The sequence below is a fragment of the Mustelus asterias genome, chromosome 18 (assembly GCF_964213995.1).
Source record: "Mustelus asterias chromosome 18, sMusAst1.hap1.1, whole genome shotgun sequence".
In the NCBI taxonomy this organism is placed as follows: domain Eukaryota; kingdom Metazoa; phylum Chordata; class Chondrichthyes; order Carcharhiniformes; family Triakidae; genus Mustelus; species Mustelus asterias.
In genome coordinates this window covers 68227247-68251391 of record NC_135818.1, presented here as the reverse complement: position 1 = coordinate 68251391, position 24145 = coordinate 68227247, and the positions used below count along the sequence as shown (strand labels likewise).

Below are 24145 nucleotides of genomic sequence, written 5' to 3'. Positions count from 1 at the left end.
CGAGGGGCAAGGTTTAAAAGAGATGCATGAGGCAAGTTTTTTTACACAGGGTGGTGGGTGCCTGAAACTCACTGCCGGGGGAGGTAGTGGAAGCAGATACGTTAGTGACTTTTAAGGGCAAATACATGAATAGGATGGGAATAGAGGGATATGGTCCCTGGAAGAGTAGGGGGTTTGAGTTCAGTCAGGTAGCATGATTGGTGCAGGCTTGGAGGGCCGAAGGACCTGTTCATGTGTTGTAATTTTCTTTGTTCTTCGTATAAAATTAGTATTTTGCGTAATCTAATTTAAAGCCATGAACATTGAGATTTGTTTTTGTTCTTAAATCTTGCTTAATATGAATGCTACTTCCTGTATTTGTTAGGGTTAACAGTAAGAAAGATGTAACCTTGTTATCCAGTTGAGACTTAGTGTGACGTGCGACCACATGTGTTTTGCGAAGGTTAGATTAACAAGTCCGTAGGTGTTGGGCATAGATCCTTTTCCCCACTTATGAAGGACTTCCTGCTGCACATTTCCACAAGCACCCATTCCAGTTTTCATTATTCATGTGTAAACATTTCCATTTGATAGTGGCTGCAGAGATTGTGTGACCATTAAGAACTCACCTGATACCCTTCGTGCAGACTTCCAGCAGGAATCATTCACTAATGATTAGAAGTGCAACCATGTCTTATTTGTTTCTCTCCCCTATCTTTCTGTGTACTTTAAAGCACCGAGAAAACAATTTGTACCCGTGCATTATCCCAATTTTGAGATCAGATAACACGGCATAGATTACAGCCTTTTGAGGTCTATGGATATCGCTGGCTAAACCAGCATTTATTGCCCATCCCAAATTGCTCTTGTGAAGGTCAATCTTGTGTCAAGAAATTAAGTTTTAAAGGTTCCTGGCATATAATCCCTGTTCATGAATACACACACTGGCAGCATTAAAACACCCCTGACTCGATTCTAATGCTGAGTTTCACTGTCTGTCAAATTTTCTCCATGCTGTTGGTGTCTCAGTGTAAAATATAATTTTCAACTGCAAACAGTGTATAAAACCCAATACTTGCAGGTTATTAATGTCAATATCTAAGCTCTCCTGCTAGTTGGCACCTAGTTTCAATAAAGATGGAGGTCTGCCTTTTGAGGACTAATGTTGAATTAGTTAATTCTTTTGATTTTGGTTTTATGGAGCATGTACTGCCTTGTGCATGACATGTTTGTGCTGCTAAAGAAATTCATGCTGAGTAGTACTTTGATTGCCAGAATGTCCAGCTGCCACTCTGAAAGTTAAATGAAAAATCAGCTATACCTGCTTCCTGAAATGTTTATTCATTTGTGCAATGAGCAATAGTAGCAGGGTGATTTATTGCTTGTTCCTTGAAAAGGTGGTGGTGAGCCAAAGCCTTGAACTATATGGTGTAGGTACACACACACTGCTGTTAGGGAATGAAGACTGTGATCCAGCAACAGTTAAAGGACAGTGGTATAGTTCCAAATCAGAATGGTGTTAAGGGGAACTGTCAAGTGGTGGTATTTCCTTGCATCTACTACCCTTGTTCTTCTCAGTGGTAGAGGTTGAGTCTGGAAGATGTTTTCGAAGGAGTATTGGTCATTTGCTGCAATGCATCTTTTTGATGGTAGATGCTGCTGTCAATGTGTGCCAGTTGAGAAGGGCGAGAACTGCTTTAACCTGAATGACATCGAGCTCCTTGAGTGTTCTTGTAAATGATGGACAGGCTGTGGAGAATCTGGAGGTGAATTACTCACTGCAGAATTCTCTATCTCAGACTTGTTTTGTAGCCACGGTATTTATCTGGCTGGTCTAGTTAAGTTATGATGGGAGTACACTGACTCCGCCAGTTCAGTGAATTATGGTGCTACCAAGCCAACCTTTGTGACGAACACTGAAGTCCACTGTCCAACAAAGAACAGTACAGCACAGGCTCTTCGGCCCTCCAAGCCTGTGCCGCTAAACTCCAGAACTCAGAATGTTCCATTGTTACCCTCTGTGTCTCCTCCAAGGAGGTTCTGCATGGAGGAGTGCTTATTCATCAGCTATGGAAAGGGGGGATAGATGCTTTTCAGCAGAAGGTTCCCTTGCCCATGTTTGACTTGATGCAATGAGACATGATGTTGGCTGGAGTCAATGTTGAGGATCCCCACAGCCATTTCCTTTTGACTGGAGACCACTGCAGCCACCTCAGGTGAATCTCATGCCATTGGGACAGGACATCCCCAAGGATGGTCATGGAGGAATTTGGACATTTATTGTATGATTCATTGAACATGACTGTCAGGTTGTTGCTTTACTTGTCTTTTGAGCAGCTCAATCAATCAACTAGTGAGACATATGTTATAGGGTCTATTTGGCAGTCTGCATTTGTTGTTTCTGGAGCTGGGTTGATACTGAGTGGTCCACTTATTTGAGTTCTTTAACTTTTTTTGAGCATTTCAGGGGGCAGTTAAGATGTAACCACATTGCAGTGGGTTTAGAGTCACATGTAGACCAGGCCAGGAAGGCAGATATCCTTCCCTGGAGAACATTAATGAACTAGATGGGTATTTACACCAATCCAATAGTTTTATCATTGTTATTAAGACTGGCTTTTTTCGAGATTTATTAATAAAATTTAATTCTCCCATCTTCTCTGGTTGGACCATTAGTCCAGGCCTCTGGATCTCTGTCACATTACCACTGTTATCATTCCCTCCATTGACCTTGTGGTTGTATTAAGAAGCATCAACCAATCTGAAAATGAACTCTGATCACGCCACGCTTTCTTAACAGCAATTCAACTTGAGGCCACGTCTCTGTTTTCAAAGCAACGTTATGCATTGTTTGTTTTATGGTAATCATGCTGTGCAGAAACCTGTTCCATTCACCTGGCTGTGAGCAAAGTTCAGGGGGCTCACTGATACCTTAAGTAAAAGTGAAACTCGCTAAGCAAAATATTTCAACAATGATTTGTCTTAGTGTTTTAATTCAAACCTAGAGACTGGTCTGATAAGTTGACCCTGTCTCATGTGGTTTCAGAATATTTATTTATCTTTTGCAAAAGAAATATTCAAGTCTGAATTGAAATTAATTCCATTAAATGATTTGCTTAAGTGCTGTGTTTTCATTGACAGTGATACTTTGTGTGTCATTGCACACTGCTCTTTGCATTATGAATGATATGAGGCTAGTGATGACTGCTGCAACAGTGGCCTGCTTCAACAATGGCCTATTATGACCTATTCACCCTCCTACTAAGTCTGTTAACAATTTAGTGTAACTTTGTTTTTCAGCAGGCAAACCTTTTTGACATTTTTGTTTCTTCTTTTCCTGTTTGCAAAGATCTTAGCAGATGTTTAGAGTTTTTATGCAATCTTTCCTGAGTTTCTTCTTATCCCTTTGGTGATAATAGTGATTCTTCTGTTCCCTGGTCTTTCTCTCTTTTGCAACCTCTAAAACTCCCCCTCTTGTTTTTCCAGCAGCACCATCCTACATGCTATGGCTTGCTCATCACCCTCGCCATTAAAGTTACAACTCGCTGCAGGGTATCCCAGCACAATTTCCCCCCTCAAGTCAAGACCTTCCTGTCACACAGGCTTTTAAGAACAAAGTTTACCATTGTCTTTTACTTTCTCTCTTACTCCTTGCACCATTTAAGAGGGTCAATAAGTTCCTGCATAGGGAGAACCTCATGGGTGTCTGGGCTATATAATTTTGTTTAAATGGTGTTTTGTGATCTGGTTCAACTTGGGGGATTCTCTGTTGATGTGAATGTCACTTCTTGCGTAAATATTGTGAAAAGTTTAATACCAATTTATTTTTGCAGTCTCTTGGGTGCTGCTTAATTTCAATTCCCAGTTACAGGAGTAACATTCGCACTTTACATTGTGCCTCAGCTGCAGTATCCAATGCTGTCAGAAGCAGCTGTATCCATTCCCACTGAAATAATCAAAAATTCATTTTCTGGCAGGAAAGAAATGAAATTATATCCTGAGGTTTGTTGTGGAACTGCAATTATGTAACCAGTTGATGATGTGTGGGCAGAAGTTGAGTGAAAGTTTATAAAAAAGACTCCTTAAGGGCTACAGAGTAACGTTATAGCTGATTGGTTTTAAATGACTCTATGAAAATACATCTGTTTCCAGTTGTTAAGAACTTCAGAGCTAGATAACAGTAACTGTCTCAAATTGCTGTACGAAATGAAACACCGCGAGCTATCCCGAAGTGTTATATAGTGTATTTTAGTAATTACTTTACGCTACTTTTGTGACTATTGAATTGAACTCTGTAGGGATTTTTGGGAGAATTAGTTCAGTAGAATATCTTTTAATTTTCTGTTGCCTCCCTTCATCTTTGACTCTTGGGTAACCAGCATGCACCATTCCCTATCTTGCATGTTCCTAGCTTTTGCTATACTGATGAACTTTCATAACGTTAACTCAATGTTTGTTCTCTGTGCAGAGAATTGTCTTGCATAGCAATAAAACAATTTTAATTCTTAACCGCTCCAAATCTTTTTAATCCATTCCTGACTCAACTGTTAGTTTTCTTCATTCTTTTCTCCCCTTTTTTTATATGTTTATTATCCAATGGAAATGTACTGAGCCATTTCCTCTATGCTATAGAATTGCCATTATTGAAAGATATCAACAAAAGAAAACAAAAGCCGCCTCCATCATTTAATAATATGGATGACCCTCGACCTGAGCTCCCCGTATCCCTTAACATTTGCAAATTTAGCAACCTCACTCACGAATATACTCAGCAATTTGAGCATTCACAGCCCTCTGGAGTAAGCAATTCCAAAGATTCACACCACCCAGGAGAAGAAATTTCTCCACCTCAGTCTGAAATGGCCCATTTTCCCAAGACTTTATTCAAACCCCAGTTCTTGACTGGGGAAACAGCGGACGCCCTTTCAAACTACCTTAGAATCTTGTTGCTTCAGTAAGGCCACTTTTTATTCTTCCAAACTCCAGTGAGTTCATATTCTCGCCTGAAACTTTCTGTTCATGATTAAAAATCTATCTATCTCAGTCTTGAACATACTTAATGACTTGGCCTCTATGGCAGTAATGGGCAGCCTGGGGACCACATGCAACACATTTTCACAAGCAGGACACAATGTTGGGGCCATATTTTATGATTTTAGAGTTAAAAGTGAACTGCATTCCCCACACAGAAAAACAGCATCCCCTGATTTCTTTTGATTTTGGAAATCCATAAACCTAATTGCTAGAGATTAGAAAGAAATACTTTCATGTCTCTAGCTGTTTGCTAAACCATTGGATTTCTCAGAGTCCTTTACAGCCAAGGAAATATATTTGAAGTGCGGTCCACTGTTGTAAAGTAAGACACATGGCAGCCAATTTGCAGCAAACTCCTACAAACAGCAATGTGATACCCAACAATCTGTTTTTTTATGATGTTGACTGAGGGATAAATATTGGCCAGAACATTGGAGGTAACTCCCTTGTTTCTTTTCGATGGAGTGCCATGGGCATCCATTCAAGCCAGCAGATAAGGACTTGCTTTAGCATAGTGTCTGATTGTGCCATGTTCCCTCAGTACTGGACAGGAGTGTCAGCCTTGAGTTTTTGTGCTGAAGGCCTGGATTGGGGCTTGAATCCAAACCTCACGACTCAGGCAAGAATGTTACCAAGTGAGCCACAGCTGCCAGTACAAAAAAAAGCATATGACTTAATATGGTATTGCCAAGGTACTGGAGACTTGTTTTCCTATCTGTAGAGAGTCTGCACATCTGCAATTGCACCTGCTGACCAGCAAGGCGTTCATTTGAACAGCAATGTATCCAAACACTCTTGGGATAACATTTGTTGGCTTCCACCTCCATTAATAAAGAACAAAGAACAGGCCCTCTGGTCCTCCAAGCCTGCGCCAATCATGATGCCTGCCTAAACTAAAACCGGATGCACTTAGAGTCCGTATCCTTCCATTCTTATCCTTATCCTAATGGTGATTTTTTTCTCTCTCTCAGTTGGACATTGTGTTAGTTGAGGCTCAGTTGGTGGCACTCCTGCTCTGATTTTGGATTCAAGTTCCACTCCAGAGACTTGAGCACTGATATTCCAGTGCAGGATCACAGCACTGGAATATGCTGAGGTGTCATACAGATGAGGTGTTATACTGAAGTCTTTATGTTCACCTCTCAGGTAGCCATAAAGACTTCAGTGAAATACGGGGGAGTTAATACCTGGTGTTCTAGTCGATATTTACCACCCAATTGACATCTCTTTTGAAAAAATAATTATCTGGTCATAATTACTTTTATGGGAGCTTGCTGTGCAAAAATTGACCACTGACTAGACTACACCACAAAAACAAAAGTACTTTATTGGCTGTAAAGTTCTTTGTCCTATGATTGTGGAAGGTGGTAATTCAATGCAAGTTTATTTTCTCCTGAGCAAGTTAGCACATGAACCACCCATCCTTCCCTTGAAGTATTAGTTTTCTGAAATTCAGCACTGATATACTTTGCTAGCCTCAGTATGAGTAATATGTGGCTGACTGCATTGTGTAATCCTGTTAAGAGTATTTCAAACTGTAATGAAGAATTTTCATGGACAACAGTTTCTGTTAAACCACACAGGAACCTTTACGCTCCAGTGTTTGTGCTGGTTTTCAGAAGTTCCACTGTTGTTCTCCATTGGCCTTGGAGGGAGTGCAGAGAAGGTTCACCAGGTTGATACCAGAGATGAGGGGTGTTGATTATGAGGGCGGCACGGTAGCACAGTGGTTAGCACTGCTGCTTCACAGCTCCAGGGTCCCGGGTTCGATTCCCGGCTCGGGTCACTGTCTGTGTGGAGTTTGCACATTCTCCTCGTGTCTGTGTGGGTTTCCTCTGGGTGCTCCGGTTTCCTCCCACAGTCCAAAGATGTGTGGGTTAGGTTGATTGGCCAGGTTAAAAATTGCCCCTTAGAGTCCTGATGCGTAGGTTAGAGGGATTAGCGGGTAAATATGTGGGGGTAGGGCCTGGGTGGGATTGTGGTCGGTGCAGACTCGATGGGCCGAATGGCCTCCTTCTGCACTGTAGGGTTTCTATAATAAAAAAAAAATTCTATAATAATAAAGACTGAGCAGATTGGGTTTGTACTCGTTGGAATTTAGAAGGCTGAGGGGGGATCTTATAGAGACCTATAAGATAATGAAGGGGCTGGATAAGGTAGAGGTGGAGAGATTCTTTCCACTTAGAAAGGAAACTAGAACTAGAGGGCACAGCCTCAAAATAAAGGGGGGTCAGTTTAGGACAGAGTTGAGGAGGAACTTCTTCTCTCAGAGGGTGGTGAATCTCTGGAATTCTCTGCGCACTGAAGTGGTGGAGGCTACCTCGTTGAATATGTTTAAATCATGGATAGATGGATTCCTGATCGGTCAGGGAATTAGGAGTTATAGGGAGCAGGCGGGTAAGTTAACTGATCCACTTCAGATCAGCCATGATCTTATTGAATGGTGGGGCAGGCTCGAGGGGCTAGATGGCCTACTCCTGCTCCTATTTCTTATGTTCTTATTATTTTGAATGCAGTTACTTTAAACATTGAGTTTGTTCAGTTCAGGTGATTTTGTTTTCTTTTCTTCCCCTACTGCCTTAGTGAGTTAATGCAAGCTAGGGGATCCTTGGCAGCAAATATGAAATGTAAAAATGCTTAAACCTGCAATTCAACAATGTGGATTTTAAAGTTTTTTGCACAACAGTAATTGCATCAGCTTCAGAAATCAAACACAAAGTGTTTCCTGCTTTTATATGGTTATTTGATTCAGGGACACAAATCAACTATTTTTCTAACTAAAGTTATGTATCAGTGTCAGCGAATAGACAATTAAAATTTTTAATTTTTTTGTATCTTTCCCAAGAAATGTGTTCTGTTGAGCATTATTATGTAAAACTAATTGTAGGACAGGAGTCCACAGAGTGCAATGGCTTGATAGTATTATCGTTATTGCAAGCAATAAGTTGGCAAGACAGTAATTCAAAGCTAATTATTAATCCTATAATACAAGGCTTGGTTCCTTCAGTTCTGCCCTCTTTGGTATTTAGATGCATGGGACTTTTCAGAGGTCAGAGTTTGAGTTTTTTGAAGAATGGGCTAAACACCAGAAACATTGAGGTATCACAGGAAATGGCACCCACGTTTGGAATGCTGGGATCTTGGGGAAAATCCTGTAGATCTTAAGGATGCCACGTAAATGTTCTTTTCCACAGAGACTGGGGTTCTTGCAGACAAAATGAGCACTGTGTGCCCTACAAACCTCTGACTTGTTCTATCTGAAAAGATACAACTATACCTCTCAAGTCTTTCCATGCAGTGCGTTAATAAGAGAAGGAACTTGCATTGGTATAATACATTCATATTCTCAGGATATCCTAAAGCACTTCAGAACCAATTAATTGTAGTCTCTTTTGTTTTGAAAGGAAGTTTGGGAACAACTAAGGGAGTAGATTACCAGATAAACTGATTTTTGTGGTCTTAGTTGAAAGAATGATGTTGAGCAAATTCTGCACCTCCTTGAATGGTACCATAGGATCTATTTATCCCATCTTTGGTGGTTATTCAAAATCGCAGAACCTGCCTCATCCAAACAACAGCAACTCTGACATTCTTACCAGGCTTCTTTATGAATAATGTGCTGAAATATCAGTCTATATTGCATGCTCAGTTCTAATCATCATACACTTCTAGTTCTGCAAGAAGTATGTACTGATATTTTAGTTTTCTTTCAATGAAACATAGTAAACTAACATTGTCTTGTATGTATTCCACAGTTGCCGGACATTTGGTTTACTTGAATATGCACTGCACCCCCATTCTTGTCTCCTTAAATCCTTCTGTTTTCAAAATTTATATTTTCAAATTGCGTTCAGCAGCTTGAGATTTTATGTGAAGGGCATTAGACAAATGTAGAAGTTATTGTGCCATTTTAATAAGGTCTTGTTTGTAGCAGTTATTTGGATTTCATTGTGTTGCTTTTATCCCTACTCTGACAATATGACTTTTATTTCATATTTTTTAAAATTGGAAAATGCAAAACATCATAGCAAGAAAATACTATGTTTATTGGAAAGTCAGCAACAGTCCAATTTCTATATAACCCATCGATCAAAGGCCACTTTTCACTGTGGCTGTAGGTTCCAGTCTCTGTATTTAGCTTACAAATAACTTCAAGGAAATAATCTATATACACTATAAGTTCTGCCGACGATTTTTCATGACTGATGGAATGACTTGTCCATGCTCCATCTCTCCCACAGAGATGTCTTTGTTGCTGGCTACTTTATACTTGGGCGCTGTAAGCAGAAAGAATCCACCGTTTAGGTCAATTAATGTTATTCAGACTACCTTTTTTCAGGTTGTACAAGATAACATTCAATCAAGGTTCCCATTAAGCGGTATTCATTATTAAACATGGTATGTATCTGGTCATTTAGGAGACGAAGCAGTATTTATTGGGAGAAAATTTCCTTCAGATTCTCATTTAATATGCGGCCTTGCTGTCAACATGACAAGTCATAAAATCAAACTATATCATAAATTGTATTTAATTAAATTTAAATTTAATCAAAAGAAAGGCCAAAGAGGATTTAGGAGATCACCCTTTCAAAGTCCTAATTGCAGAACTGAGGAACGGCTACATAAAAAAGAAATGGTTCCTAAAGCTGTTCGCTGCCCTTAAGAGCCTAAACACCAATCCAAAGATGGGAAGATCTGGCACTAATTTAACTTCACAAACTTTCAAGGGTAGGCGATTATGGTGGCCAGACCTGTTATCCAATAGAAACTGTTGATTAGCTTACAACTTCAACACTTAAATATATGTACTAATTTTGGTGGAAGACATTTTGCACGCAGCATAGGTAATTGTACTTTACGTATTTATTTAACAAACATTCACCAGCATTCAATATGAACCTTGCACACTTAATTTTGCCTCAAATATTTGAAATTCTAGCATGAATTTAACAAACGCAGCAACATTGTACAACTTCTAGGCTTTTGTCCAACCGTTGCAAGCAATGCTTTGACTTCCGTGTCATTGCTTGGAATGTTGACTTGCAAATTGAGACATGTCAGTCCCAGCCCTGCTTTTCATCTAGAACGCGGTTAGATGTTGCTTGCCCTTTGCCATGATGTACTCTTTTGGATTGTCTGGTTGTTTGAGCTTGTTATCATGTCAGAAGTGGTTATTCTGATTGATGGAACTGACTAGGTTGCCAGTTCCACACTCAATATTGCAGGTGTTCCTATGGCACTGAAGTCTGATGCTTTAACCCATTTGACACCATTTTAACCAATAAGCAATAAACAAGGAGCGAGCAATCAATAAAACACTGCTTTCCGTCTTAAAATGTCAATCAAAAAACACAAAATGAAGCGGTCTTTAGGTTGGAAGGGCTGAATGGCCCGTTCCTACTTCTATTTCTTACATTCATGTTTTTATTTCTAACCTAAAATTTAGTTATCCACATTAGGGTTCCCAATTTGCTACATGTGACTCGTGGCTAATGTATTGGACATCCTGGCCTACAGAGGACTTCTAATGCTGTATGTTCCCGTTGACCTCTCTTCAATAATGGGAAAATGTATGCAAACATTTTGAAACTTTCAGCGAGCTTTGGTTTTTACACTATCTGCCTTTTGTGATTTTGCAACCTTTGAAATAGTAGGTGTCATAAATCCTGCTCACCAACTTGGAAGAAGTGCTGAAAAATGTCTGGCAGCATCAATGGAGAGAGAAACTGAGTTAGCATTCCAATATGACTCTTCATCTAAGAATTCATGACTAAGAATCTCCAAGTAGTTTTATTTGGAGGTTGGTCATTAAATACTAAATTGGATTTTGTAACAAGCCAGAAAGCTACAAATCAATTCTTCTGCAAAGGAAATGTGTAGAAAACCAATCATTGTTTTAAGAGAGAGTGAGCCATTAGTTACTGTTCTGATGAAGTTTCTCAAACCAGTAGTAAGACTGGAGGACACAGCTTGTATTCCTATAGCACCTTTTAGGTGCTTCACAGGAGCATTGCCAAATAAAGTCTAACACCAAGCCATTGATATTAATTAGGGTAGATGACTGAAGGTTTGGGACAGAGGTATGCTTTCAAGAGGGAGGAGGAGTGAATTCCAGAGCTTACAGCTGAAGGTACAATTATGACGATGGAATTGTGAAAATTTGAGGATGCACAAGAGGCCAGAATTGGAGGAGTGCAACGATCTCAAAAACTTGCAGGGCTGGAGGAGATAACAGATGGCGAAGGGTGAATCGCTCCACCATTGGTGGCAACTCCTTCAGTTGGTGTCGACCATGAGCTGTGGAAAGCTCTTGCTTTCCTCCTTTGTGATACTGCACTTAAACCCTACCTCTTTGACACAGATTTTGATATTCTGACTAATGTCTCCTTATGTGGTTTGGTGTCACAGTTTTATAATGCTCCTGTGAAGCACCTTGGGACTTTCTTTCATGTTAAAGGGGCTATAGGTTGTTATATCCAACCAAGACCTGTTTGAGATGATGCACATATCTGATTCTTTTGATTGTGATGCAGTAACGTTGTCCATTTCCAGCATCTTTTATTTGGCCGATGGTTGTGCTTTGAAGGGTTGCTCCTGGAAGTTAAGTGGTGTTGGTTATAAAACGGCAGCAGAATTGCACTTAGACAGAGATTAGATGATAGTGCTTCATTTTGCATCACTCTATTAAGCAAAATGTGTTTATGCGCTTTGTAAAAACAAATCTGCATGAGTGCTAATCTGGTAATTTTGGCTGCAAATATGCAGTTGTGGGTTTATTAAATGGTGCACTAATTAGGCTGGATATCTGTCGGGCACGCCCACTTAATGTATAAATAAATCCCTTTCAGACTTTTTAAAATTTGCTCAGGGTAACCTTTTTTCTTAAGAGTGCTTTGTAAGAGAGGATCGCCCGGAGATCCTAAATGAATACTTTGTGTCGGTATTCACAAAGGAGAGGGATGTGTTGACTGGGAGTGTCTCGGAGGGGAGTGTTGAACCGTTGGAGAAAATCTCCATTACAAAGGAGGAAGTGTTAGGTTTGTTAGAGAATTTAAAGACTGACAAATCCCCAGGGCCTGATGGAATCTATCCAAGGCTGCTCAGGGAGACGAGAGATGAAATCGCTGGGCCTCTGACGCAAATCTTTGTCTCGTCACTGGACGCAGGTGAGGTCCCAGAGGATTGGAGGATAGCTAATGTGGTCCCGTTATTTAAGAAGGGTAGGAAGGATAACCCGGGTAATTATAGGCCGATGAGCTTGACGTCCGTGGTGGGGAAGTTGTTGGAGAAGATTCTTAGAGATAGGATGTATGCGCATTTAGAAAGGAATAAACTCATTAACGATAGTCAGCATGGTTTTGTGAGAGGGAGGTCATGCCTCACTAACCTGGTGGAGTTTTTTGAAGAAGTGACCAAAATGGTTGACGAGGGAAGGGCCGTGGATGTCGTCTATATGGACTTTAGTAAAGCGTTTGACAAAGTCCCTCATGGTAGGCTGGTGAAAAAGGTTGGATCTCATGGGATAAAGGGGGAGGTGGCTAGATGGGTGGAGAACTGGCTTGGTCACAGAAGACAGAGGGTGGTAGTGGAAGGGTCTTTTTCCGGCTGGAGGCCTGTGACTAGTGGTGTTCCGTAGGGCTCTGTATTGGGAACTCTGCTGTTTGTGATTTATATAAATGATCTGGAAGGTGGTGTAACTGGGGTGATCAGTAAGTTTGCGGACGACACAAAATTGGCAGGACTTGCAGATAGTGAGGAGCATTGTCAGAAGCTACAGAAGGATATAGATAGGCTGGAAATTTGGGCAAAGAAATGGCAGATGGAGTTCAATCCTGATAAATGCGAAGTGATGCATTTTGGTAGAAATAATGTAGGGAGGAGCTATGCGATAAATGGCAGAACCATAAAGGGTGTAGATACGCAGAGGGACCTGGGTGTGCAAGTCCACAGATCCTTGAAAGTGACGTCACAGGTGGGGAAGGTGGTGAAGAAGGCATATGGCATGCTTGCCTTTATAGGATGGGGCATAGAGTATAAAAGTTGGGGTCTGATGTTGCAGATGTATAGAACGTTGGTTCTGGAATACTGCGTCCAGTTCTGGTCACCACACTACCAGAAGGACGTGGAGGCTTTGGAGAGAGTACAGAGGAGGTTTACCAGGATGTTACCTGGTATGGAGGAGAGATTGGGTAAACTGGGGTTGTTCTCCCTGGAAAGACGGAGGATGAGGGGAGACTTAATAGAGGTGTATAAAATTATGAAAGGCATAGATAGGGTGAACGGTGGGAAGCTTTTCCCCAGGTCGGTGGTGACGTTCACGAGGGGTCATAGGTTCAAGGTGAAGGGGGGGGAGGTTTAACACAGATATCAGACGGACATATTTTACACAGAGGGTGGTGGGGGCCTGGAATGCGCTGCCAGGCAAGGTGGTGGAGGCGGACACACTGGGAACGTTTAAGACTTATCTAGACAGCCATATGAATGGAGTGGGAATGGAGGGATACAAAAGAATGGTCTAGTTTGGACCAGGGAGCGGCGCGGGCTTGGAGGGCCGAAGGGCCTGTTCCTGTGCTGTTTTGTTCTTTGTTTATTTATCTGTTCATTTTTAAAGCTGTTTAATATTGACACGTTGTTCTAGAAACTTGTCTTCGGTTAATTGCTGTGGTGCTCCTGAAAGAAGTCCCTAACTACTGGTGCCCTTCAAGTGTTTCAAGAATGGTCAGCACAAGGGTGTGGAGTCTGGTTGTCTGCCAATTGTGTGGGCTTCTGTTTATTTCCTGTGTGCATTTTTTCTACTTTGATTTCCCAGTTTATTTTATATTCTCTGGTCAGCTCAAATCTGATGGTATTACATCGCAAACCGCAAAAACAGTTATGCAATTCCATCCTAGGTTCAGTCAGTTGGAACAGGACAGTGTTCCTTAGAGCAGTGCCAGAAGGTGTCCGAGTGCTGCAGATACATTTTGCCAAAAGCCGCATATCCTAACAAAAGTAGATGGGTAGTAAAAAAGGATAAATAAACAACTGGCACATCAGAATTTGAGTAGTTACGTGACTAGAACTTTTTTTTAAAAATGTGCCTGGTGATTATTTAGTCTACATATAAACACATTGCAAAGTAGAAAAGTTCTACTGATTTTTAAAGCCAGTGTTTATACAATAGGGGTGGATCAGGACGCTCTTGATTGGTAAATTATTTTGTCCTTATCTAGAACCAGTAAAATTCAGTCATGGGGGAATTTCAGTGCAAGCAGTTGTTTGTAAAACTGATTAACTGATGAGGTTGCATCAAGTCCAACATTGTTTCTGCACTCCCAATGAAAATGTGCCACGGTGAGCTGTTGTGTTATGTGAAAAGCCAATTTTATCTTTACTGTTGCTGAAAAGTTTACCATTGGCCTTTAACTGCCTCTTTTATATGCTAGACATGGTTTCTTTCATATTAGGAGCATTTATGGAATCTTGATTGACAACAAGCATTTAAAATATTGATATGTGGCATAACCTCAATCCTCTCAGTGAAACAGCAGTGGTGGGAAAAATAATAGAAGCCCAACTAAAGTAGAAAAATGGAAATGATAAACTTGAAATTCATGCTGACTTATATTTTTACAGTGAAGAGCAAACAGGGTGGGGATGGACAATGTAGTGGAGGTAACTTGGTAGTCACTTAATAGATGACTGAATAAGGTAGGAGCAAATGGGGGACAAGTTTCAGAATAGATAAGTCTACTATCTTAGCTACGAAACAGAAATCGGAGGGCAAGGAGAACTAGCTATTCAGACTGGCAGAAGATGGAATGTGGGGTCCCAACGAGGATTGGTGTTCAGAATTACTCGAGTCAATTATATTACTAAATTTGCAGATCCCTCCCAGTTGTGGGAGGATGCAATATTAACACTTATTGGTTACCATATACCATTCTCCTTCTGCTGATGAATCAGTACTAGGAGGGAGCACTGAGGATGGCAAGGGTGCAAAATGTACTCTGGATGAGGGATTTCAATGTCCACCACCAAGAGTGGCTGGGCAGCAGCATTACTGATCGAGCTGGTCGGGTCCTAAAGGATATAACTACTAGACTGGGTCGGCAGCAAGTGGTGAAGTAACCAACAAGAAGAAATAACATACTTGACCTAATCTTTACCAATCTGCCGGCTGTAGATGCATCTGTCCGTGCCAGTATCGGTAAGAGTGACCACCATACAGTCCTTGTGGAAACAAAGTCCTGCCTTCACATTGTGTGGCACTATCACCGTGCTAAATGGGACAGACTTCAAACAGATCAAGCAACTCGACTGGGCATCCATGAGGCGCTGTGGGCCATCAACAGCAGCGGAACTGTACTCCAGCACAATCTGCAACCTCATAGCCTGGCATGTCCCCCACTCAACCATTACCATCAAGCCAGGGGATCAACCCTGGTTCAATGGAGAGTGCAGGAAGGCATGCCAGGAGCAGCACTAGGCATGCTTAAAAATGAGGTGTCAACCTGGTGAAGCTACCAAACAGGACTACTTGCATGCAAAATGGCAAAAGCAGCAAGTGACAGAGCTAAGCGATCCCGCAACCAACAGATCAGATCTAAGCTCTGCAGCCCTTCCACATCCAGTCAAGAATGGTGGTGGACAATTAAACAACTCACTGGAGGAGGAGGCTCCACAAATATCCCCATCCGCAATGATGGAGGAGCCGAGCACGTCAGTGCCAAAGGTAAGACTGAAACGTTCGCAGCAATCTTCAGCCAGAAGTGCCGAGTAGATGATCCATCTCGGCCTCCTCCAGTGGTCCCCAGCATCACAGATGCCAGTCTCCAGCCAATTCAATTCACTCAAACGGTTGCAGGCATTAGATCCTGCAAAGGCAATGGATAACATTCCGGCAGTAGTACTGAAGACTTGTGCTCTAGAACTTGCTGCTCCCCTAGCCAATATAGTTACAACACTGGCATCTACCCAACAATGTGGAAAATTGCCCAGGTATGCCCTGTACACACAAACCAGGGCAAATCCAACCCAGCCAATTACCGCCCAATCAGTCTACTCTCAATCATCAGTAAAGTGATGGAAGGGGTCATCAACAGTGTTATCAAGCAGCACCTGCACAGCAATAACCTGCTCAGTAACGCCCAGTTTGAGTTTTGCCAGGGTCACTCAGCTCCTGACCTCATTACAGCCTTGGTTCAAACATGAACAAAAGAGCTGAATTCCAGAGATGAGAGTGATAGCCTTTGACATCAAGGCTGCATTCGACTGAGTGTGGCATCAAGGAGCCATAGCAAAACTGGAATCAATGGGTATCAGGAGGCCAACCGCTGGTTGGAGTCATACCTGGTACATAGGAAGATGGTTGTGGAGGGTCAGTCATCTCAGCTCCAGGACATCTTTGCAGGAGTCCCCCAGGATAGTGTCCAAGGCCCAACAATCTTCAGCTACTTCATCAATGACCTTCCCTCTATCATAAGGTCAGAAGTGGGGATGTTCACCAATGATTGCACAATGTTCAGCACCATTCGACGACTCAGATACTGAAGCAGTCCATGTTCAAATGCAACAAGATGTGGACAATATCCAGGCTTGGGCTGACAAGTGGCAAGTAACATTCATGTCTCTCAAATGCCAGGCAATGATCACCAATAAGAGACACTCTAATCTCCACCCCTTGACATTCAATGGTGTTACCATCACTGAATCCCCATGGTCAACATCCTTGGGGTTACCATTGACCAGAAACTCAACTGGACTCACCACATTAACACAGTGGCTAAAGGACAGTCCAGAGGCTAGGAATACTGGAGCAAGTAATTCACCTCCTGATTCCCCAAAGCCTGCCCACCACCTACAAGTCAGGAGTGTGATGGAATACTCCCCACTTGCCTGGGTGGATGCAGCTCCAACAACACTCAAGAAGCTTGACACCATTCAGGCCAAAGCAGCCCGCTTGATTGGCACCACATCTGCAAACATTCAATCCCTCCACCTCAAACACTCAGTGTACACTGCAGCAATTCACCAAACATCCTTAGACAGCATCTTCAAAACCCACGACCACTTCCATCTAGAAGGACAAGGGCAGCAGATAAATGGGACACCACCACCTGCAAGTTTCCCTTCAAGCCACTCTCGATCCTGACTTGGAAATATATCGCTGTTCCTTTGCATTCGTTGGGTCAAAATCCTGGAATTCCCTCCCTAACAGCATTGTGGATCAACCCACAGAACATGGACTGCAGTGATTCAAGAAGGCAGCTCACCACCACCTTGAGGGCAACGAGGGATGTGCAATAAATGCTGGCCAGCCAACAACACCCATGTCCCATGAATGAATATAAAAAAACTTGAGGACTGCAGCAAATTGCAGAAGACACTAATAAATTTTGCTGATTGGCCATATAATTGGCAAATGAACCTCAGCACATGAGTATGAGACATTACATTTTTTTAAGTAAAAATGAGGCTACATCTTACTTGGCAAATAAAAATCTGAATGGAGTAGAGAAGCAAAGGGATCCATGCGTATAATAGAGAAATCACCAAATATAACTATCGGTTGATGAGACCTTTTTCAAATAAGCAAAACAAGTATTTCTATTGGGATAGGGAAGTTATGCTAAACTTATACCACACGTAAGAGTACTATGTGCAGTTCTGGTCATGATATTATAAAAAGGATACAGAGGTACTTGAGACAGTGCCAAAAATATACAAGAATTGTACCAGAAATAAGGGGCATTGCCTATTGGGGAAGAAATGTTATTCTTTAAGCAAGATTTTAACTGCATGGTATTTGAAAAGGAAGAATACAAAACCAGGGTAGAGAAATGAGATTTGAATTGCTGATCCTATTCAGGGGCTCACACTGGCACGGGTATGATGGCTGCATAGCCTCCTTTCTGTCATTTCTACAGAAGTATTCCTTCTATTTCTCCAAACAACTGCAAGATAAATATCTAGGCATGCCAAAGCATAAGTTGCTTTACTGTTGAGTGAGTTGATACAATGGGCTGTGGAATCATAAATCAGTGATTTGCTATTATTTTTCAACCTGATCCAAAAGTGGATACAAATTAACAGTGCACCATAACCACCGACTGAGAATGGTTTTGATTTTACAACTTTAATTATACCAATTAAAGCACTTTAGTATGTGCAACCAACTTGTTTTTTAATGAATACCTAATTATGTGTTTCTTTGTGCGGAGCATACAAATGGCAGTGGTGGTTTTACCACCTTGTAATCCACATTGTAACCTGAGCTGTGAAATGCAGTGTGTGATTTTTGTAAGACAGGTGCAGACAGAAAGATCTACTCCTGTATTTGAAGGACGAGGAAAGCATTCCTGGGACGTTTAATCTGTCAGTGTTGGTGTTGCCCTGTTCCTAATGTAAATAATATGTGGCACCACTAACACTTCTGCGTCGCCCTTTTCTCTCCCAACTTCCCACGTTAAGAGGGCAGTGTCAGGATGGGCACTCACTCCAATAGAACTAATATGAAACTCTGTTTTGAGTGATGTTATAAAAGATGAGCATTCTTTAGATAGCCATTGATATCAGTTAGAAACAATGGAACCCGTTCTGCACTTCACATGCTTAGTGTGCTTTACTTAAAAAGTATAAGTGTATCTATTCCAACCATAGCAAAATTATCATTTAGTTCTGAATTGTTCATTGCTAATTTTAAAACATTTCTTTGTCAGTATCCATATGCATTTGGACTACTCCTGGCATCAAGTTGGTGTATCCTTGTATGTCTCAGTCGACTCTACATGGGAATGCATTCTATTCTGGTGAGTGAACCACAAGATCTTTAACTACATTACTTTTGATTAGGATTACCTGTTAATTAAATGGATTTGAAGTGTAATATATCAATGATTATGCGCACACTATTTTGGTATTGCTACCTTCCTCCAACTGCCCCTTGCTTGAATCTGCAACCGCCAGTGGAGTTCTGGACAAAATGCAACCCTCACAGATGCAACCTATAATGTACATTTTATTTCCTCCTTCCTTCATCTATTTAATGGTATGGGTTTTTTCTTTCCTCCCTAGGAGTGGCGTTACAGGTTTTCCATACCTGATGGTACGGGATGCATAGTGTCAGGAGCATTCCCATAAATGACCATATATTCTCCATTTTGACTGGCAGTGGGTTTCTGATTAGCACTGCAAGTATTGTTGCTTTGACATAGCTATCACATTTTTAAAAAAACAATTTGCAGGAGCGGCATGAATTATGGATATCTTGTCAGCTGTTCTCCAGCAGATATTTAATGTGCTTGAAAACCTCTATCCTAATACCTCACTGAAGTAACACTGGCAGTGCAAGGGTGGTATGAAAGCATGACAGAAACATGTAGCCACAACTTTGTTTATGGTCACTAGAGCTGAGATACATTGTGCCCTTGAAAATGCGCACCTTGAACATATGTTATTTGTCAGCAAGGCTGTAATGTTAGCACCCTTGTTAATGCAGTTGAGTTGGAAATTGACACCATCTTTCATCATGCTTTTAACATAAATTTAGTTCTCTAATTTGGCATAATACTTCCCTCCTCACCACCTGTCTTCTAAGTGCTAACTCTTGGAAGATTACAACTGTGACTGAACATGTTCTTCTTGCCTGTCGTGTGTGTGTATGTGTGTGTGTATACTTTGAGCCATAGGGCACTGAAACTAGTTACAACATGATGCTTCTATTGCTGGTGCTTCTGAGCTGGAAAGCTCAGCATTGGCTGGGGTTTGAGTCTGGGCAATCTTATGGGCTACATGGCTCACTATTGTTGCTTGTAACCACTGAGCCACCAAAGACTTGGCATGTCTTTTGTTAAAAAGGCATGCCATCAGGTCACTGTGTTAACATGCTGGCAGTGCAGCTATGGGATTATTCTGTTGCTGTAACACTCGAACAGATCTGTTTAAAAATGAGTGCACAAAAATGCTTTTTAACATTTTATTCAAAGCTAGGAATAATTTTTTTAATTGCCACCTTTGCTGTTCTGGGCAGATAACATTCTTTTATGGGTTTGGTTGCATTTTGTTATTTTCGCCCACAGGAAATCTTCATCCCTCCAATTGACACACAGCCTGGAAATGTGTGGTTCTTAGTGTTGTGTAATTATTCCAGTCATGTAAAAACTAGCATGAGCAATGACTAAGGCTTCATGCTCGTTCTCTTGTTTAGAAGATGATGCAGGACTTGGCAATGTGATGGATGTGCTGTTAGCTAATACAGCTAACTTTAGGCAATAGCATTTTACATTGGGGAAAATGGACTTTTGGTTTGGTTGTCAGGCTAGAAGAGGTTATGTAAAGCAGAGTGAGGCCATGTAGGGGTTTACACATGAAGATGAATTGGGAGCTGATGTAGGCAAGCAAAGAGTTGATTGGTGAACAAGTACTGATGCAGGGTGAAGTACGGGCAGCAGAGTTTTGGATGAGCTGAAGTTCACAAAAGATGGAAGTCAGCTAAAAGAGTGTTGGAATTGGCTAGCTTGAAAGGGTTCCAGTGGCAGATGGGCTGAAGAAGGAGCAGAGCTGGCCAATAATGAAGGTGAAAGTAGGCAGTCTTTGTGGTGCAGAATATGTGGTGTTGAAAGCTCAGCTGAGTGATGGATGGGACATTGAGTTTGCAATTTGATTCAGCCTGAGTCAATGCTTGGGAAAGGGCTGGAATCTACCAAAAGGGGACAAAGTTAGTAGCTGATGAGCTGAAGGTTTTATTCTTGATGTTTAGTTAGTAGAAATTGCAGCTCACCCAAGGCGAGCAGTTTGACTACATAAGAGGCAGTGGAGAGAAACCAGTGCTCCTGTGGTTGTGGTGCAGGAGCTGGAAGAGAAACCACTGTTGAGATTACACGCTTTCTAATTCTGAGTGTTGGAGTATGTAAACCATTTTATCAAACTAAAGGTTTAAAGTTAAATTATATCATTGATATTGATGTAGTTTCTGCTTGGTAAAGTTTGAACATTGCTGTAGCTTATGATTAGACCAGCATGGATATAGTATAGAACTTTTAGGCAATAATGGGCAACTGGACATTATTGGCCGGGTAAATTGAAGTTTTAGTGAACAGATTTGATATTAAAAATGACAAGATATGGTTAAGTATGCTCTCAATTTGTAGGTTTAGTGCTTTCGAAATTCTGGTAAATTTTGACATTTCTTGCTTGAATTTTTTTTTCTTTGGAAGCACAGTACACTGGCTGAAAGGATGGAATGAGCTTGCACAATACGTGAGATCAACCATGTCCTTTTTTTTCTGTTTCGTCGTCTTCCTAATTCTTATTTCTTCTCTCTCTCGTTTTTCTCATTTTACCTCCTCATCTCCATCTCCCTCTACCTTTATCTGTATCTTGGTCTGCCTTGCTATGTCTCTCCTCTATCTGGATTGCAGTACAAAATGATGCATGAGCTTGGAGGGGTTGGAGAGGATTGCCGAGAATTATAGTGCTGTGGTAATAAGTAAGTCAACTACCAGTAATTTAAAAGGAAGGGGAACAACAGTATCTGAGATAAATGAATCACTTACAATATCCGCTATTGTGAGGTTCAGGAAGGGAAGTTGGGAAGTCAGCAGCTTACTGTGACGTGAGTTACAGCACAAGATTAGGGTTCCTGCACTTGAGCTTGGAAAGAGCAAGAGGGGATTGGGTAGGGGGACCAGGGTGGGATAAGACAGATTAGGCAAAGGTAAGGTGTGACAGTGCAAAGGCACCTGGAATGATGAGGAATCTAAACAGTGTGGACTTCAAAGCCAAAGATAGCTATAGCCTGACTAACCAGTACCTAACCACAGAGGTAGTGTTTATAGAATGCCAGGTAGGAGACTTCTGAATACAATGCAAGATTAAATCAAACAAATTGCGGAGTTGCTACACAATAAAGCATCAAGTTGGACAAGGAAACTACCAATCCAACAAATAACAAACACTTAAATAAATATAGATCAGAACGATGTCCCTTTCCCCAAGGGTGAAAATCCACATCAGTGGATCACCCAGCATTGAAGATGTTTGAAAATACTGATCCCTACGGCCACAACGCTCTCTCTCACTTTGACACACCCGTGGAGGAATCCCTACTACAGCAAAGTGATAGTCTGACAATTACAGCACTTTTTTAAAAAGCAGGATCTTTCATAATTCTGGAAGAACTATAGTGAAGCGTATCTCTGATGCCCCTTTCATTTCTACGCTATTAACCTGCTTCTAAATACTGCTCCATTTTACTGTCTTCCCTTTAGCATAACAGAGATATTGCGGCATGGGAATGTCCCTTTGATTCTACTGTAATATTGTAGATGAATGGTGTTTACCTTAGTCCCAGTGTTGTAATGTAAACAGTGTTTTGCAGTTCAACTTGGGTTGGGCAAGTGCTTGAGGGGTAACTTTGCTTACAACATTGTCAAATTGCCTTTTGTAGTCATCTGTTTCTGACCATGCTAATTATTTCAGTTTGGCTACTGTTACCTGGGGTCTAGTTTCAAGATTTTAACCCACTGGGAAACCAAATTTTGTGTGATTTCGATATATACAGTTAAGGACATTGTGGAGAATTCCACAAAAAGTGAGGAAAGGAATGTACTGTGCAGATTAGGGAGTTCAGTCTCCATGGTTTGATTTATTTAAAGCTGTCCTTGCAACAGAAACATTTTTGCGCTAAGGATGTCTTAAAGGAGAACATACAGTGGAAAAGCAGAGAGGTTTAGGGAGGAACTCCAGAGCTTAGAATCGTGGCAACTGGGAGTACAGCCACCAGTAGTGGAGCAACTTCTGGTATACAAGGCTGTTGAAGCACATTAGGTCATAGGTTGACAGCTTTTACTAATTTTGAAGTGAATACATATTTGCTATATTCTGATGCACTATTTGTGCATGTATTGACTCTTTTTCTTCTCCAACAGGATATCATCGCTGGTGTGCTTTACAGCATCCTGATCCTAATCATCTTCCACCCAGCTTTGGATCTAATTGACAACTTCAATTTGACCTACAAGTATGCCCCTTTATTCATCATCAGCCTTCACCTGGGAATGGGACTCTTCTCATTTACGCTCGACACATGGAGCACATCACGTGGTGACACTGCTGAAATTCTAGGCACAGGCGCAGGTATCGCCTGTGCATCTCATTTCAATCACATGTTTGGCATATTGCCAGACCCTCCCCTTGATGCTCTGCCATTTTCCCCCCCAGCAATCACATTTAATCTCATTACCAGAGCTTTTCTGCGTTTTGCAATTGGGGTGGTGGTCCTGTTACTAACCAGAGCAGTGCTGAAAGCATGCACCATCCCCCTGGCCTGCAAGATATTTCGTATTCCATGCACCGACATCCGCCAGGCACGGAAGAGAATGGAAGTGGAACTTCCCTATCGTTACATGACGTACGGCATGGTAGGATTCGTGGCCCTGTTTCTGGTTCCCTCCTTACTTAATTACCTGAATCTCTCATGATGGGAGGACATGGTCTTTTTGACAGAGCTATTAATTGTAAGCAGAGACGCAAAGTTTTAATTGGAAATGTTCCAGACCATTTACTTGTTCTGCCCATGCCCCTGAAAAGACATCTGTTTGGCTACATACGAAGCCTGGGTAGTTGCCTGGAAGACAGTGCTGAGATGTGACCACAAATTTAAGAAGTTGGTTGTTTTCCCTCTATCTGGATGGAAGGATTTCTGATACTAGCCCTCTGAAGAGCATATGAAGCAAAGGAACTCTTGATGGTTGTGAAAGTTCTTTCGAAGTTCCCGCAAAAGCTGATTAAATATGTGCAGAATGAATAAGAGTGTAATATAGTAATAAAGACTCAAACTTCAGGTATCTAACAGCTTATCAATTGTGCCTTTTAGTTTATTGCATAAGAATTGCTGTAATTTAATAGTGTTATCATATATTTTAACTGCCTCGGATGTTTGCAGCACTTTTCTCTGACATTCCCTTCCACCATGTTGGGGTTTTAGTCCCATTAATTGTTTAAACTTGGGCCACACTCTTAATTCACGATTGAAAAAATAAGTACTGAAATTGTAAAGTGTTTCATCTGGGCACTTGAATTTTGTTTTAAATAGTATTTTTTTCAGTTTTGATTTAGTCGGACCTGTTTTAATGCGAGCTCTGGAGTATTG

At 41.3% G+C, this 24145-nt stretch overlaps 1 protein-coding gene across 1 annotated transcript in view; it reads left to right on the top strand.

Moving 5' to 3' along the window:
- sgpp1b (sphingosine-1-phosphate phosphatase 1b) overlaps nucleotides 1-23842 on the top strand; it is a 29543-nt gene extending 5701 nt beyond the window's left edge. Inside the window, exons 2-3 of the mRNA XM_078234243.1 lie at nucleotides 18714-18803; nucleotides 22923-23842. Of these exons, the coding sequence (XP_078090369.1) occupies nucleotides 18714-18803; nucleotides 22923-23474 (642 nt within the window). The 3' untranslated portion in view covers nucleotides 23475-23842. The remainder of the gene's footprint in view (nucleotides 1-18713; nucleotides 18804-22922) is intronic.
- The last annotated feature ends 303 nt before the right edge of the window (nucleotides 23843-24145 follow it).